The 19,722-nt window shown below is 36.2% G+C and overlaps 2 protein-coding genes across 3 annotated transcripts in view; one reads left to right on the plus strand and one right to left on the minus strand.

The window, feature by feature from the left end:
* adcy2a (adenylate cyclase 2a) overlaps positions 1 to 19,722 on the plus strand; it is a 231,342-nt gene that overhangs the window by 69,861 nt on the left and 141,759 nt on the right. The gene's annotated exons all lie outside the window — the stretch shown is intronic.
* Positions 9,202 to 10,307, minus strand: LOC125802501 (somatostatin receptor type 4-like). The gene has a single exon (XM_049480742.1). The coding sequence runs from the start codon at positions 10,241 to 10,243 to the stop codon at positions 9,479 to 9,481; it is 765 nt and encodes a 254-aa protein (XP_049336699.1). The 5' UTR covers positions 10,244 to 10,307; the 3' UTR covers positions 9,202 to 9,478.

Raw genomic sequence — 19,722 nt, forward strand, 5'->3', positions numbered from 1 at the left:
TCATTTAGACAAATCTGTTGGTTTAACACATCACTAGGCATCTATTCAAATCCACACTACACAAACACATCCAGAAGAAATATATATGTCACGTAAATCATCCCATCCCATCGTTTGCTGTGTTCATTTTTTTGCTGATGAATAAGGCTTTCTTCCAGTTTAAATATATTTTCTCCACAATTCCTTTAAACTCTGCAACTTTCCCACACTGTCTAAATATAAAAAAGGCATGATTACAGATCCAGTCATGCAGAAGACATAGCCTGATGTTTCGGTGATGCATTTGATTGCTTCAGGACCCAGGCCTGAAATTAAGAAACTGATCACTGGTGGTAGATACGCAAAGACTGTAATGATGAAGCTGTTGGTAATAATATGTAAAACCTGCTTCTTCTGAGGATGGATGTTGGTGTTTCCTGATGGATCTGTTTTTTTCAGAGCTCGAAGTACTGAAATATCACAGAAAGTGATGACTGGTAAGGCTATTAAAAGAGGAGTGGCATTAAAAGAAAATGTCAGTATCTTAGACTTTAAACATTTAGCTAAACTAAAACTGATTGTGCTGAACCAGATTATCACAGTGGTTATTTTTCTGATTGTGAAGCCTCGTCTATCGGTCATGTACATTATTGGATGGACCACAGCAAAATAACACTCCGTACAAATACAGGACATGAAGAGAGGTCTACTACATAAACAAAGCCCATCCAAGAAGTTGTCAATCCATTGAAATATGTCACTGCGGAAAAGAAACATATTTACGATACTGAATGGGATAACAACTATGAATATCGTATCACTGATTGTAAGGTTAAACATAAAAATGTCACTTGGTTTTTGTCTCTGAAGAAGTTCCCGTAGCACCAACACAGAAGCTGGAAAACCCAGGAGACAACATATAACTGCGGTAACTGCCCACCATGTTCCAGATGAAATATTTTCATAGCAGATCGCGTAGTGTGAATCTGTGCTGCTTGAATATGAATAATTTAGTGGTGACATGAATTTACTGCACCTAGAACAAAAAATGCAGAGAATGAATTGCGCTTCATACAAAACTATTAAAATGACAATCATTCCATTTTGTCCTCATGTTAATATATCATACCTGGTAAACACATACAGAAATCCAGTCAGGGTAGCAGAAGAGCTGTTAGATTCTCCTTCTAGGACTGAAAAGGTGGTACCTCTGCTTGCTCCTTTTCTAGTCCCACCTGTTTTTCCTTTTTTGCATCACAAAGATCATAGAGTTGTGTTTATAGTGTTGCACTTTATAGTAGTAAGTGAGATATCCTACTTGTCCCTAAATAATAATTTTAGAGGTAACAGGTTGGGAATACAATGATAAAATAAAGCTAACGAGTTGTATTAACCTATTGTATGCATATATTTTTCAGTAATTAAAAAGTTAATTAATTAAAATGTTATTGTAGCAGTGGTAGGTTGAAGAATAGTAGAATAATGTTAACAAATGTTATCTACTCATCAGTCAAAAAAAATATAAATAATGGTCCATTTTATATAAAATGGTAACCAGTAACCATTACAGTGAATATATTTTGAGTAATACTGTAAAATTAGTCAGTCAATATAGCCTTTTTTCATATTTGTAGATAAAGTTTCCAACTTGTCCAGCTTGTAGAATCTACTTAACATATTTCACAAGTTCTTTTCAAGCATTAAAAGGGTTTTATTATATTATTAGTGTTATAACACCAAAAACAATGTAGATATTCTGCTGAAATGTAATGAAATGTAATATTTGAGCTGTAAAACACTGATTTATGTCTTTCTACTTTGCTGTATACCTGTATAGCTATAGCTATATACCTATAGCTACGGCTTTAAATGGTCATTCACAGTGTGATGTTATAGGCTGTAATTACAGTGAAACTAAATAGTATAAATTTGTGGTATAAGCTGTTAAAAATGTAATTTCCCACTTACTATATCTCACATCACATAATAATGTCAGTCCTTCAAAGAAATCTGTTAACTGCAGTGAAATTATTATCAATAAGTGAAATTATCTCATAATTATTCTATTACTTTTAATAGAAATCCACATATAGACAGTATGTCTATGACAGATGTAGTTTTCCAGGAATAGATAAAATACCTATACTGAGAATCAGGGCTGAAAAAATGCAATTTTGTGTTTTGCTTGTTAAAGAACGCCTGTTACTCTATTTCATAGCAGTGATCGGACCGCATGCTCAGAAATTAGTTATGTTTTTATTAAAGATTTAAGATTTAAAAGTGTATTACATCTCCATAACAAGCAGTGCTATTCTAATCTTCAACATACTTCAGCAGAGTAGCTAGCCAACCAACACAGCGGTGACATTCTAATCATAAATGTACCTCAGCAGTGCAATTGCACTCATAAATTCACCACAGTCGTGCTATTCTAATAATGAACTTACCACAGTAGTGCAATTTTTAAGTTTAAGTTTTAGGTCTATCTATACATTTAGCTAGGCAGGTTAGTTAGCTATTTCAGTAGAGATACATTTATATACAAAAAATACCACATTTGTCCTGATCAGGTCCTGTGAAGCTATTTTGCTAGCTAGTTTACAAAGAATTTACACAGAGAGTAGCACTGTAGCTACTGTAGTGTACAGACAAGGTATGCCAGAATTTCCAATGTATACAATAATGAAATGCAGTGGTGTTTTGTCAGACATCTTCACACAATTTTTTTTGGTTGGTCAATCCCTATTCAGTTCCTTATATAGCAAATGCTATATAATGCTTAGATAATGCATTAATGAGTGAACCATTTCAAACATGGTCAAAGTCTTTTGATAAATAAGCAAATGCTAAAGCTAAGTTAGCTGTCTCAGCTATCTCAGCTAGCTAACATTACTATCTTTCGGTGAAAAGAAAAGGTATTAAATTAATACCAAGCATGATAAGTATTTTAAGTAGAGCATAAAAATTAACATAATGGGCGCTGAGTGGTCCAGCGGTCTAATGCGCTGCCACTATGAGCGGGAGGTCGCAGGTTCGAACCCCAGCTCATGCAGCTTTGCCATCAACTATCGGCGCTTAGGGGGAGCTAAATTGGCCCTGCTCCCTCCGGGTTGATAGATGGTGCTCTTTCCCCATCACACTTAAAGGTGGCGCCGGGCGGCACGAGGCGTCTGTGAGTGGATGTATCGGAACCTAGCCGCTGTGTTTTCCTCCAAACGCGCTAGCTGCTCAGGCAATAATTCATCAGCAGCAGTTCGAAAAAAGGGGTGACTGACTTCACACGTGTCGGAGGAGGTGTGTGCTCGTCCGCATCCTCCAAGGGTCGCAGGTACCACCGGTGATGGGGACGCACAAAAGGGGTGGGACAATTGGATAGCCAAATTGGAAGAAAATGGGGAAAAATCAGAAATAAAATTGGTAACACTTTATAATACTGTTCCATAGTTAATAGGTAACTAAGCAGGAACTAAGCAGTAACTAATTAATAGTGCTGCATTAACACCTAAATATTTTCTATTAACTACCAGGGAGTACTGAATGATTACTCAGTAGATAGTACTGAACTAATGATTATAGTAGTTCACTAATAACTCTACAATAATTACTGAGACTTACATATCTCCCAGAGAACTACTTACTAATGATGTCTCCTTTATAATAACTATTCATTAATTACTGCTCAAATCAACATTAATTACTGAAAACCCTTACATCCCACCTGGGGAACTCTAAATCAGGCATATTTGAGTTAAATGCATATTAATTGAAGGCATATTTGAATTAAGCAAGTGACACCATTTGTAGTAGTGGTAACCTTAATTACCTTATTATCCTCAGTTCCTTCCTAATATTAGCAACATATAGTAAAATATTTAGTGTGTATTACTCTGCTTAACCATCAATTTTTGGAAGAAAAAAACAACATTATAACGTAATATTATTGCATAGAAGACATTGATGAAAGTTCTCCAGAAAGCATCTAAGACTCTAAGAATGACTGTAAGACAGTAATAATGTAACAATTATTGCTTTAATATTAGGTATCAGCCTTATAAAAGTGCATCTTCAGCGTTTGCAGTCTCACAGAGATTTATTTTCCTGCGCATTATTAGGGCAATTACGGTAATTTCACAGCGGACGCAGCTCTCCAGGTCCTTCGTGTAAATTCTCTGCTGTGCTGCTGCTGCTGCTGGAGGAGGATTAAGAGAGACTCTGCTGCTTTCATATTTCTGTATTTGATTGAAAATAAACTAGTAATCAAGATATTGAGATCTTTTCCAGCTTATTTTACCTCCGGATCAGAGGAGGACTCTTTGTGGGTTGTTAACCAGCTTTAGGATGTGTATTAGCCAGCTAAGTTAGCTAAGTTGTGTGTGTGTTAGTTAACTGGCTAAGTTAGCTAGGTTATGTGTGTGTTAGTTAGCTAATTTAAATGTGTGTTAGTTAGCTAGGTTATGTGTGTTCGTTTGCTAGCTAAGTTAACTTTTATGTGTGGTTAGTTAGCTAGGTTATATGTGTGTTAGCAAGTTAAATGCGTGTGTGTTAGTTAGCTAGGTTAAATGTGTGTTATTATTATTATTATTATTATCATTATTAATGTATATTTCCCTTTATAATACTGTGACATGATCTGCAGTAACTCCTAAAGAAGAACACAGTAACTCCTCAGTAATTAGTAATTAGTTAACATGTTTCTCACTTTATAATACTGTGGTATGATCTACAGTAACTCCTAAAGAAGAACACAGTAACTCCTCAGTCATTAGTAATGGGTTACCATGTGCTGCTGTTAACTCCTGAAAAAAGAAGACAGGGACCCCTTATTAATTATCTATGAAGAACACAGGGATGCCTAGTCCGTTATCTAACACAAATATTTATTCATTTAAACATGATTTCCCCCAGAATAAGGATGTAGGACACAGCCTACAGTAAAGCTGTATGTGAGCCATCATTTCTACTGAGCACATCTCCAGGAGGACTGAAGAAGAGCACAGGTTTAGAATAAACACCTGTAACACACTGACAGAATATTACAAAAATGGGGGTTAAGCAGACTACTGCACATTTCAGTGTATCTAACATTTGGAAGATATTGAGCAAACTAAGGTAAGTAAGGTTAATATATGATAAGTGGTGTCACTGACTTTAATATCACCACTGATAGAATAACCTGCAGCAGCAGATAAACACACTGATAGAGGCTAGCGGTCTTGCGCTGTGGAATTACCGTAATTACCCTAATAATGCGCACTAAAAGTCTGAGACTGCAAGGCTAAAGATGAACGTTTATAAGGTTGGTGCTGAAAATTAAAGCAGTGACCATTAAAACAAAATTGAGTACAGTCAGTCTTAGAGTCTTAGATGCCTTCTGGAGAACATAAATAATGTCTACTATGTAATAATATTTCGTTATAAAGTTTTTTTTTTCTTTCAAAAATGGGTTTTAAGCAGATTACGACACCCTGTAGTATTTTACTATATGTTGCTAATATTTGGAAGATAATGATGATAATAAGGTAATTAAGGTTACTGCTATTACAAATGGTGTCACTCAAATATGCCTTTAATATCACCACTGATAGAATAATTGTTTGTGTAGACTGATTTAGATCTATAGTTCCCCAGGTGGTATGTAAGGGTTTTCAGTAATTAATGTTGATTTGAGCAGTAATTAATAAATAGTTATTATAAAGAAGACATAATTAGTAAGTAGTTCTCTGGGAGATATGTAAGTCTCAGTAATTATTGTGGAGTTAATAGTGAACTACTATAATCATTAGTTCAGTACTATCTACTGAGTAATTATTCAGTACTACCTGGTAGTTAATAGAAAATATTTAGGTGTTAATGCAGCACTATTAATTAGTTACTGCTTAGTTACTGCTTAGTTACCTATTAACTATGCAACAGTATTATAAAGTGTTACCATAAAATTATATAAAAAAAAAGAACTTAATGAGCCTGCCATTCTCAACTCACACTGCTAGCTGGTTTTACTCTCTCTCAGTGATTTCTGCAACCAAATTCATTGTGTTGTTGTTCATTAGTTAATTAGCAATGCCATGGAGGAATTTTGTGCACTCATCCTTGTGGAACTGCTCCAGCTCAGTGACATTTGTAATCCTTTGCGCTTGAAGTGCTCATATTTCAGGTCCTGCCACAACATTTCAGTAGGGTATAGGTTGGGACTTTAGACAATTCTAGACGTTTCATTCAGCCGCTGGGATGTAGGCTTGCTTTTGTTCTTTGGATAATTGCACAGCCAGACTATGTTTCAGCTTTAGCTCCCAGACCTGAGATTCTCTTGAAGCATTTCCTGTTACCCAGCAGTTCTGAGTTCTCTCAGTGGTAGCTATTCAGGCCCTAATGCAGTAAAACATCCCCATCACACCGTCATCACCATGCTTTAAAGTTGGTATGAGGCCCCTGCTTCAAAAGCAGTGTTACATTTATGCCAGTAGTGAAGTGTAATCATGAATTTACCTCAGCAGTGCAATTGTAGTCATAAATTTACATCGGTAGTGCCATTCTAATCATGGATTTAGTCAGTCATGCAATTCTATCTATATATTTAGCTAGGGTAGCTAGCTAGCTATCTGAGTTGTGTTATTCTAAAAATATATTTACCACAGTTGTGCTAGTCCATACCTGTCAAGTCTCCCGTTTTGGCCGGGAAACTACCGTATTTTACTCCTCTTTCCCGCCGTCCTCCCGTATTAGTATTTTCCTGTAAATTGCCCGTATTATATTAAAATAAAAAAATATATATTATTGAGGAGACAGGGCACTGACCGCTCTGTGTCTCTTAACCAATCGTGGAGCCGGTTCAAGGAGAAAGTCCCGCCTTTCAGGAGAAACAGCCAATCAGCTTGCAAAGGAGAGTCAGAGTGGTGAAGCCCCTAGTCGCTGTGAGTTCAGGCAGCTAGTTGAAGCAGCTGATGTTAAAACATATCTGGATATACAGCGATTTTTCTAAAAGTAAGGTAACGGTAGGCTAATCATGTAAACTGTGATGAGATTTTCTGATAGCTGCTTAAAAATACTCGTCTCCGAAATAAAACACACAGATTAAACCTTTTAAAATAAAACTGATCAGGGGTGGAGTGATCAAAAGAAAGAAGTATTAATTAAAAATTATTGTGTAGGCCCCTTAGGACTAATTTTTATTGATGGAACATATCTGGTCCATGTCCTTTTAGTAAAAGCTCATGATAGTATGTTTAGGTCACCAACAGTCATTTAGCAAAATTTGTGCACCCTTTGTTCAATTTTAAATCCATTAAATAAATTAAAAATATATCATATAAAAGAGTGCATTTATTATAAAAAAGTTTTTGAATTTGTTTTAAAAAGAAAAGGATTTTTAATGTGGCTGTATTAAAAGAATGACATATGTAGGAATGTCCACAACATTTCAGATTCTGATAATCTAATTGTAGTGTGTAAGTGGTTCACTTGTGGTTATTTTAGATTTTTTGTAAACCTGTCTTAAAATGTAATATTGAACCTTCGTTGGGCTGGTGGGACGGCTTTAAGCGTACAGAGGAAAATATCCCTTATTTTTAAATCTAAAACTTGACAGGTATGTGCTAGTCAAGTCCTGTGAATATAGTTTGCTAGCTAGCTAAAAATGAGTTTACACAGATAGTTACACAGTTTTTTTTGTTCTATATATTGCACAGTCAGACTATGCTTCAGCTTAGGCTCCCAGACCTGATATTCTCTTAAAGTAATTTCTGTTACACAGCAAAATTCAGAGTGTTCTCAGTGGTAACAAGCTGTTTGGGCCTTAATGCAGTAAAGAATTTCAATAACACCGTCATCACCATGCTTTACAGTTGGTACGATGCCCTTGCTTCAAAAGCAGTGTTACATTTACGCCAGGCACAACCATGTCAGCCAAAAATCTCACAACATGCATTCACATTCTAGGTCATCATTTTTGTTAAATACAGTTAAAGTCAAAATTATTAGCCCCCTAGGAACTTTTGAATATTCCCCTTAAATACTGACAATCATTAGCAATATACATAACATTTTATGTAGTAAATTATTAATCCAGAATATGGCCCCATTTTGGTCCACTGTTGAATATAAAATAAATATTTAAGATGTCTTTATAAAAATGTGGTGAAAACTGCCAATTCCAAGCGTTTCATGGTTTCTAAAACAGCTGTGTGTTGCATCATCGCAAAGCACAAAGAAACAAAGTCTGTTAAAAATAAGACTGTTCATCTTGGTGGACTTTGTGGTCATCGTCCAATAAAAACCCTGTTACTCTCACAACGGCACATCAAAGCCTGACTGAACTGAAACATAAGGGTTTAAGTCTTAAAAAAACATACGTTTTAAAGTCTGTCCTTTGGTCTGAAGAAACTAAACTTAGGCTGTTTCGGCATATGGATGCTGCTTTTGTTTGGTGTAGGAAGGGCATGCTGGTGGAAATGCTGTGGGGCTGTTTTGCTGCTTCAGGGACAGGAAACCTTGTTCGGGTGCATGGGACCATGAAAAAAGAAGATTATGTGGATATTTTGAACATCAGTACATCTGCTGCCAGTCTAGGGTTAGGTCGTTGCTGGGTCTTCCAACAAGACAATGACTAAAAGCATACATCAAAGTTGGTCAAAATCTTTTTGAAAGACACCAAGATCAACATTCTGGAGTGGCCCTCTTAGTGCCCTGATCTAAATCCTATCGAGAATCTGTGGAGGAAGCTTAAGGTTCGGGTCCATGCACGGAGACCAAGCATCTTGCATGATCTTGAACAATTTGCCAAGGAAGAATGGACTAAAATCCCTCACGAGACATGTGCCAACTTGGTTAGAAACTACCAGAATAAATTGTTGTCAGTTTTGAAGCAGAAAGGATTCACTATGGACTATTAGTTGTCAGAGGGAATTTTGACCATTTGACCACCGTTTTTTTTGCTTTTTTCTTGTTTCTGTGAAGCAAACCATTTTTCATTTGACCTTATGCAGATGTTGTCTTTGTTCTTGTGGACACAAAACTATAAAGACTTAAGGTTATGGCTCATGTTATTAGAAGGATAAGGTTAATTAAGGATAATAAGGATAAAGATAATTTGATTTCATAAGGGGGGGGGGGGGGGGGGGGGTTGGGGTAATAATTTTGACCTCAACTGTAGTCATACCTAAGTAGACTCACATCCAGATCTTCATGGAATTGTAATATTACAAAAAGACACTAGACATTTTTTTGTTGCTAGTTTTATTGAAATTGTTAATGTGAAACAAATAAACACATAGGAGGCCTGCCAGTACAAATTAAGGTATGCAAACGTCTGTACATGTATATTTAACCATGAAATAGACAAATATGCATGTAAAACACATCACTAGGCAGCTATGCAAATCTGAATTCATATTACACAAACACACACAGACACCATATACATATCATATACATCATGTTATTACACTATCCCATCATTTGTTTAATTTGTTTTCTTTGTTGATATGTAAGGACCTCTTCCAGTTTAAATATATTTTCTCCACAATTCCTTTAAACTGTTTAATTTGCCCACACTGTCTAAATATAAAATAGGCATAATAAAGCATCCAGTCAGGGAGAAGCAAAATGCAGAAGGTTCAGCGACACATTTGAGTGCATTAGGAATTAGGCTTGCAAGTGAAAAACTTGCCACTGGTGGTAGGTAGACAAAGACTGTCATGATAAAGCTGTTAATTATTGTGTAAAGGGCTTGCTTCTTCTGAGGATGTATATTGGTGTTTCCTGATGGATCTGTTTTTTTCAGAGCTTGAAGTACTGAAATATCACAGAAAGTGATGACCGGTAAGGCTATGAACAAAGGAGTGGCATTAAAAACAAGAGCGAGTGTATCAGATGCAAAACATTTGAGTAAACTAAAACAGATTGTGCTTAACCAGATTAATACAGATATAACTTTTCTGATTGTATGGACTTTCCTATTGGTCATGTACATTATTGGGTGAACGACAGCAAAATAACACTCTGTACAAATACAAGACATGAAAAGAGGCCTACTAAATAAAGAAAGACCATCCATGAAGTTGTCAGTCCAGAGAATCACTTTAGTTTGCCACAGATTAGTATTTAGGACACTGAAGGGGATCAGAACTATGAAAACGGTGTCACTGGTTGTCAGGTTGAACGTAAAAAAGTCACTCGGTCTTTGTCTCCGTCGAAGTTCCCGTAGCACCAACATAGAGGCTGGAAAACCCAGGAGACAACATATGACTGCCAGAACCGTCCAGAGCATCACAGGTATAGGATGCTTTATGCATTCACTGCTATTTGTAGTTTTTAAAAAAGAAGAGGAATCTAGAGTTGCCATGGGTAGGTTGTTTCTAGAACAAAGATAAAGATGAAGGTTTTATGCAAACAAAAGATAAAAATCAAGATTCAGAATAACATTCACATGCTATGCAATTATTTCATGCTGTCTGAGATTTGTCATACCTGGTAAATACCTTAAAATCCCGTCAGGGTAGGAGAGAAGAGACTGACCTTCTCAGTGAAGCCTGCTCATAAAATTGAATGGGAGGGCAAAAAAGTATCCAGCAATTACTCACATAGTGGTATGACATTTGAGGCAGGTCCCTTCCAACAGTGGCTATAGCAGGTGGATTAAGGAAAAATATGTATGTATGTATATATATATATATATATATATATATATATATATATATATATAGATTGTAAATGTCTCAGCTTGGTTGTGAGGATTTCTGAATTCAAACTTAAATTGATGAGAATAAAAATATCAGGAGGTTGAGTAGGATCAGGGCAGGGAAGCGTAGGTCTGTGTGTGTGTGTGTGTGTGTGTCTGTGCGTGCGCGTGCGTGCGTGCATGCGTGGGTGTGTGCTAATTCTAGCTACACAGCTAAAACTAGCTGCACAGCTAAAACTAGCTGCACAGCTAATACTATCTATACAGCTAATTTTAGCTACACAGCTAATTTTAGCTACACAGCTAATTCTAGCTGCCCAGCTAATTCTAGCTACACAGCTAATACTTGCTACACTTGCTACACACTAACTTTAAGCATACGTTTTTAAGCTAGTGATAAAGTTATCAATTTGATAAAGTTATCAATTTGGTCAAGAAATAACATTGCTATGTTTATGTTTGTGTATTTATAGACCGTTTTTGAGGAATATTCATGAGCGTAGGAAGTGACGTTGCTGTTCCTAGAACACTTCCGTTTAGCGGTAAACAGCGTTCAAAACAGTGGGCGTAACATTTTAATTTAACATGAATGCAAACTTCACCTAATCTGAGAGTCAAAACATTAAAAATCAGGTCAAATTGTTCTTTAAACAAGTAAACTATAGAGGACCAAAAATTACATAAGTATAAATAAATACACATATAAATGTATAAATATATAAATAAATAAATGAATAAATAAATAAATAAATAAATATCTAATAAATAAATACATGCACAAATAATTGTATAGGTAAATAAATAAATTAATAAATACGTTTCTTATTTATATATTTATTTATTCATTTATATGTGCATTTATTTATGTCAACATTTATTTATTTATTCATTTTTTAATTTCAACATTTATTTATTTATACTTATGTCATTTTTGGTCCTCCATAGTAAACACGCCTGCTTTCGTTTTTCACACTGCTAACCTGCCATGCAGTTACAGTGTCCGCTCACAACTTCTCCCTCCTTCTTATCTATAAATCATGCAGAGTACGTTTTGGATCGCGTTTGACTGGCTTCGACCTCACCATACACTATAGTAATGCCTTCTCTACTACAGGAACAAATATTCCCAACTTTTCCACTGAGAAAGTAATTATATGCGTCCAAACTGCGGTGCGCTTTCACTCAGTTTCAACAAGGTAGTGATTCACATCTGGGTAGGTCACCTCTGGCAAGCGTTTTAAATCCGAGGAAAAAACTTCCCTCTTAAATCCTTATCAAAAGGATCAGGAAAAGAGGTTTGATCAATTTTGATTAATTTCTGACTATAGCGTGTTTGTTTTGTGTTCGGGAGCGAAATATGCGCTCTCATTTTGACAGCTGTATACTTGAAAATAGCGCCACCGGAAGTGTCGAAGGAACAGACATGCGCAGTAGCTTTGTTATTGTTTTTCTCATTGAAACGGTCTATATATTACCTTAATCTCTCAATATTGTTTGAATAAAGCTTAAATGTCCAAAAAGTTTTATATGATCATACAATAATGAATATTTCCAGCTCTATAATAGTGTTTGGAGGTTAAGAATAAGCATTGTAGTAATAATACAAACAAATAATGATATGATTGCTTTCATTGTTATTGCATAGTGAAAAACATTGTGAAATAAATGTGAATTTGTAGCACTTACTAACACAGCTAATACTAGCTACACAGCTAATACTAGCAACACTAGCTCCAAAAATATTGTTTGGATTTAAGTTAAGAATAAGAATTTTAGTGTAACAAAAATAATTTATGATTCAATTGCTTGTATTATTATTGTATTGTCGAAAATATTGTGAAATAAATGTGAATTTGTAGCACCCACTAACACAGCTAATGCTAGCTATACAGCTAATACTAGCTACACAGCTAACGCTAGCTACACAGCTAACCCTAACTACACAGCTAACGCTAATTACACTACAGCACTGTGAGAGAGAGGCATATGTTTTTAAGCTAGTGAGCACATTGTGACCAAAATGAACATGACAATACTAATACATTTTAATGTCTGGTGACATTTAATTGATAAAGTTATCAGTTTGGTTATAAGGAATAACACTACTAGAAAAATGTTTGTGTGTGCTCGGTTATATACCTAGCTAGCTGCTATAGCTTCATTTGGTGTTTATGTATTTTTATGTTTGTATGTTTATATATTACCTTTATCTTTCAATATTACACAAATAAAGCTTAAAGGTCCAAATATTTTAATATCATCATATAGTAAAGAACATTTTTAGCTCCAGAAATATTGTTTGGATTTACAGAGGTAGGAATAATCATATAAAAAATAAAAAATATTAATACAAACAATCCATGATTCAATTGCTTGTATTATTATTGTATTGTAGAAAATATTGTGACTTAAATGTGAATTTGTAGCACTCACTAACACAGCTAATACAAACTACACAGCTAACTCTAACTACACTACAGCACTGTGAGAGAGAGGCATACGTTTTTAAGCTAGTGAGCACATTGTGACCAAAATGAACATGATATTTCTAATACATTTTAATGTCTGGTGACATTAAATTGATAAAGTTATCAGTTGGGTTATAAGGAATAACTCTACTAGAAAACAAATTGTGTGCTCGGTTAAAAAGTAAGCATTTTAATAAAAAAAAAATAATTCAAACATAAATTATGACATAAATGTGGTTTTGTAGCACCCACTAACATTTAGAGATTTTGTAAAAACCCCTAGACATGCAATGATAATTTAGTTTGGGCTACATCACACTTATCAGTTACCTTGTTGTAAGTATGTTGACTGTAATGACTATTTATAGAATGATTAGCCATACTATCTGTTCGGACTCTAACTTATTTGTGACACATAATGTTTTAATACTTTTTTAAATATGACTGTGCTGCAGTAAACATTATAATTTTGTTTAGATAGCGAACTATTGACCAACTAGTACAACTAGGCTGAGTAACAGAGCATAGGCAATATTCAGTTCATACAGATTCAGCTTTAATTGGGCTTTTTAATACATCAGTACTGTATCATAGAACACATGTCAAAGGTGTGACTGTTTTAAATGAAGCTTGTCAAAATACAGTGCAAACAAACCATTTAAATGTGCAATAATCAAATTCATTCAAGGGAAGTCCAGTCTGCCCAGTCAATCACTCTTAAGGAACAGGTCATGCCCAGAGCGTTCTCCACCATGATTTGCAAAGACCTAACTTATGTACATTGTACAGGTAGAGAACAGGCATGCTCATACACCCAAACATGGAGCAACACTTTCCAACGTAGACCAAATTACAACTGAGTTCTTCTGTTAGCAGTGGCAAGGTCTCTACTAACGGAAAAATGATCACTGGAGGTACATAGGCGAAAATACTAATTATGCAGCTGGCAATGACAGTTTCAAGAAACCTCTTCTTTTGTGGAGTACTGCAGCCCTGTCCAGAAAAATCTTGTTTTCTGAGAGAGTAAACTATTGAAATATTACAAAATGTAATAACAGGCAGCGCTATGCACATTGAAACAGCGACCAAAGGTGTTATGGATGTACAGTTCACAAAAGACATGACTGAACTGAAAGAAAATGCAAATAGCCAGACTGTGGCAGATATGCTCTTTCTGCCAATGCTTTCTTTACTGTTTCTGTAGGCTATGGGGTGAACTACTGCAAAATAACCGTCTCCACAAATACAAGCCATAAAGAGAGGTTTTCCAGACAGTGATATATGGTACAAGTACTCTGTTACCCTGTCAAACTTTAAACTGCGCCACACGATGTGATTAAAAATGATAAAGGGCATGAGAGTTGTAGAAATCAGATTCATGACAGTAAGATTGAGCAAAAAGAAGTCATTTGTGATTTTATGTCTGCGTGCCTGATGAAGCTCCCAGAGTAATTTCACACTAACTGGAGCAGCGAACAAAAAAGAGAACATGCAGAACCACGACCACATAAGAGGACCTAAGTGATAGCGGCCGCATCTTTCAAAGAAGCTCAGGGCCTGACTGGCGTTGGAGGATAATGATGAATTCATGGAGGAAAACTGTTGAGGAAAACTTTTTTGATGTAGTTAACAATGGTGTATTCCAAGCTTCAGTACACTCCAGTATCAAGACTGTAAAAAGAAATAGATAAAAAACTGTAGAAATGCATAAAATATGCAAAAGAAACTACAACTTCAATTTCTTTCAATATAGAAATTATAGGCTGGTGCTAATATTCAATATTGAATACATTTTATGTACATACACTCATAAAAAAGGGAACTCTCTCTATATATTTTTTAAACATGTTTAAAAATACCAACCATTTCTGTAACAATATGCTTTAGCCAGATGAGTCCAAAGTTGAATTATTTGGCTACAACAAGAAAAAGACATGTGTTGTGCAAACCAAACACAACATTTGAACAAAAGAACCTGTACATACTGTGATTCATAGAGGTGGGCATGTCATGGTTTTCTCTCCAAGCTCTCCATTATAAAAAAACACTATGTGCATTCTGTATTGTATGAGTGGGTGCTTGAAAAAAAAATGTGAGTCCAACTGTTTAAACACTGATGTGAAATTGGAGGTAGACCATGCCACATGACAATGACCCAAAGCCTTCCAGTAATCTCACCAACGAATAAAAGTACAGAAAGGAATAAAAGCCCAGATCTTAATCCTAGAAACCCTTAAGCATCACACAGCGGGAAGAATTCTCAGTGAAAAGATGGGAAAAATTTTCACATTTGATTTTAGAGTTGAGAAAATTGCTTCCAATTTGGGGAATGGCACCTATTGGAGCATTCGTTGTCCTGATCTTATTCATATCTTTTTTTTTTTTTTCATATTTTCGTTTTCAAAATTTGTGTCACATTTACCCATAGATATTGTTTAAAAGAAGATAAAATATTTATAGGTCTATTTTTCTTAAGAAAGACTGGAATGTTTAACTGGGTGTGCTATTTTTTTCTACATTTTTTTAATTCTTACAGAAAGGGGGTTCTTCAAGGATTTTGAACTCATTATGTGATCCAAATGCAAAAAAATAATGTAAAAAACATATTAGATTTTTACAGACCATATCATACTAATGTAGGTAGTTCAAAAAACATTGTTTGAGTGCTATATAACATGAGTCTTTTTGATAAAAGTGTACATCCACCTGAATTAGCATCACATAGAACTGTAAGCTTTATTTCTTACCTATAATAAAGACACATTGTACATTGTTGTGACTTACCGTGTTCAGAATAGCAATCTTTGGACTGGCAGTGATCCTCAGTAGTGAAGCTGAACACAGTTTTGTAATGTCTAATATTTAGTATCTCACATGAATGCCTTTGAAGTATGCAAATATTCATGCTAATACTGATATATAAAAAAATATGTACAAAACTATTAATTACAGAGCAGCAAAACATCTGAGTCATTAATGGATTGAATCAGGCACAACCTGTTCCTGACCTGTGCTGAATTAATGGTAGTGGTGTTGAGGGTGAGACCAAAATCGCAGCGAGGTTCTTAATGTACATTACAACACCGCCACCACATGTGGGTGAAGGTTCATTAGCTTTTGCTCAATGTCTACACTGACCCGTCATGATCCATAAACACAACAGTGGTGATGACTGAGTGGTTGATTTACTTTCCCAATGGAATAATGTCAGATAAGTAAGTAAATAAGTCTGATTGTCTAACAGTGATTAGTGATCATGTTGACCTCTTTCAGTGGAACTGTCAGGGCTTTTAGGTCAAACAAAAAAAAATCATATTGTTTAGAAGAAGAGGGGGTTGTTTTTTAGAAAAAAATAAATGTTGGTTAATAGCTTATAGCTGGTAAGTTAACTTTAAGCTTCAAAAAATGGATTTAAATTATTTAAATAAAATGGATTTTCATTTACTAAGTCTTTGGGCCCTTTTTTACATCCTGCACAAGGTTTTTTTTTTTTTTCTTCCATTTTACACGGCCAATTACCCTACCCACTCACTAGGACTGCCCCTATTACTAGTAATGCCCCAACACACCAGGAGGGTGAAGACTAACACATGCTTGCTCAGATACATGTGAAGTCAGCCACCACTTTTTTGCGAGCTGCTGCTGATGCAGTATTGCCGAGCAGCCAGCGCGCGTTTGGAGGAAAGCGCAGCGACACGGTTACGGTACATCAGCTCACAGATGCCCTGTGCTGTGAACATCACCCTAGGAGTGATGTGGGGAGAGAGCGCCATCTACCCACCCGGAGGGAACAGGGCCAATTTTGCTCCCTCTGAGCGCCGGCCGCTTGATGGCAAAGCTGCATGAGCGGGGGCTCATTGCTGTCTACCCCCCACCAACTGTCTATTTTCACACCTTGCGCCTGTGCCATTAAAATAGAGACAGAGTTTACAAATATATATATATATATATGCTAATATATAATAGTGGTCTGAAACTGAGGTGTGTTCAGGTTAATTTCTGGAGTGTTGCTACCTTGACAGCAGACAACAGATGATCCACTGACTGATATGAACCCTGACAGCAGTCATCAGTCAGATGTTCATTCCTACACTGGATATGCAGGTGCGCCACACAAGCGCAACATCGGGACACACCCACTTGTTACATACACGCATGGAAACACAGCATTGCATCGACAATAAACAGAATAGAAAATAAAATATAATTTCTGTTCTAGTAAATGACCTGCTCACGCACATATACGGTGTGAATGCGCAGGTCTTTTTCTTCTGCTGAGAAGTGTAGAAGCACTGTGCCATTCAACAAGGACAGAGCAACTGTGTCTTTGAAACACAGATAACTTTTAATTAAAAAGAAGAAGTATTTTCTTTAGATAAATTACAGATGAGCCAAAGAGTGGTGAGTACTGTTTCCTACACATTCAAAAGACTCTTGAAGACTGGAGAAAACTGTTATAGGAAGAGGTCTGAGGTCTAACCCACATGGCAACACCTTTATTCTCAGTTTCAGCAGTGAAGAGAAGAAGGTCTGACAGGTGAAGTGCAGTAATAAAGTCATTGCTAATATAAGTAAATAAAAAAGCAGTTTGTCTGCCATATAGCCTTGCTGCTGGACAACTAAAAATAAGGGGTGTTCTAAAACATTTGATTGGTAGTGTATGTATATATACAGCTCTGGAAAAAAATAAGAGACCACTTAAAAATGATGAGTTTCTCATGTACCTTTAGTACATGAGGCCCCAGATCTCTATAAAGCTGCCTTTCGTCATCAGTTTATCATATATCAGTTTATTTTTTATTTTGATTTCATATGGTTTGAGTTCACTTAAAAAGCTATTCAGTACTGCTTACTTAATTCCTCACTTAAGCAGTATTAATGGTAAATATGAATATGAATCAGCATGTGATTCTCATGTGTGCTGGTTAAGGAGTGGGAAGGTGCTCCAGTGAGGCATTGATTTGCTGTCAGAGACTTCAGCGTTTTTTAAGTGAAGCTATAAAGAATACAGCGTGTTGGCAGGGAAGGACAGGGACTTGTCAGACATTATTACTGGTGTGAATCCTTTTGAAGCGAAACTTGCTTTGTGGACATACCAATTAAAGTGCAATAGGCAACTCCACTTCCAGAACGTGGACAGAATGCTGATCAACATCTCAAACATCCATACTGAAAACATATGCATATCTTCCTGGATACACTGGCAGAGGATGATTTAAAGAGCAAACAGCATTGAAGAACCCTTCCCTTGCTACTCGGATTGTCTGCAAAATCTTTGTATTTTCAAGAGGGATTGCCAGAAATAACTGACCTACAAAATGACCTTGAGATGAAAGCCAGGTCAAGTGAAATGGGCTTTTATAAAATAATGAGAGCTATCCACCTCTGTATCTACTTCTTGGGTAATAAATGGGTAAGTGTATGGAGCAAATCTGGCAAGGACTGTATTGTTATGGCTAGACAACTGGGTGAGTGCATCTTCAAAACCTCAGACAGGTCTTGTGGGGTCTTCCAAGTATGCACTATTCAATATGTACCAAAAGGAAGGGGCTACCAGTTAGCTCGATAAAAGGTTATGGACATTCATAGCTCACTGATGTCAACCATGATAACTTGAATTTTTTGTGTTTGAGAGGATCAGTTGTGTCATGAAAAGGTAAAGTTAGATAGATAGATAGATAGATAGATAGATAGATAGATAGATAGATAGATAGATAGATAGATAGATAGATAGATAGATAGATAGATACTTTATTGATCCCCGGGGGGAAATTCTTGGCATCCAGCAGCAGGTTACACAATACACAAAGTTAAAAAAGATAAAATATAAAATATAAAGATACATATAAATACAATCAAATAAGTGTGTTATCGCGAAATAACATCACGGCTGTGATTTGGTCGCAGGCACGAGCCGAAGGCGAGTACCATAGATCATCACAGCCATGATGTTATTCGTGATAACACACGACCTCGAGTGTTCTATTGCTTTTATACAACAGTTTCTTTTTTTACTAAATAAATAAAGAAAATAAATCAAAGAACTTTAAGAAATTCAGTTTGAATATGCTTTAATATGGATTGAGCCTTCCGACAAAAAGTAGTTCCACCACAACTTAACTACATACAGTGTATGGTTCAGGCAGACTAACACCACGAAAGTTAGCTTGAAAGCAAAATTGGGAATAGTGAAGATGGTAACGTTAGGACCATGCAATAACGCTAATACTCTCCTCTCCTGCTCCGTGGAGTCATCTTCATGTGAAAAACGCGAATTTTAGCATTTCTGCTTATTTTCCTGGGTGGTGTTGGTTTTAGCTAGCTGGCTGGACTGTGGTTAGGTTAGCGTAGCTTGCTTTAGCTCAGCATTAACTTAGCTTAGCCTAGCCTGGCTGGTTAGCGTTCTGGCTGTAAGACGGTATTAACCGAGCGATTTTCGTTCCCTTTTTTCCACGAAAGACGAGCCTGCGCTGTGGGCGAGCGTGCCACGGCTGAGCGCTAGTCTGTGCTAAGCTAACGCTGCTGCGGGTGTCCTGTGTGTATACGCCGTTACTCGGCAATGCGTCAGCGGAGAGATACAAATTTAGTGTGAGAAGGCCG

The sequence above is a fragment of the Astyanax mexicanus genome, chromosome 6 (assembly GCF_023375975.1).
Source record: "Astyanax mexicanus isolate ESR-SI-001 chromosome 6, AstMex3_surface, whole genome shotgun sequence".
Lineage (NCBI taxonomy): Eukaryota > Metazoa > Chordata > Actinopteri > Characiformes > Acestrorhamphidae > Astyanax > Astyanax mexicanus.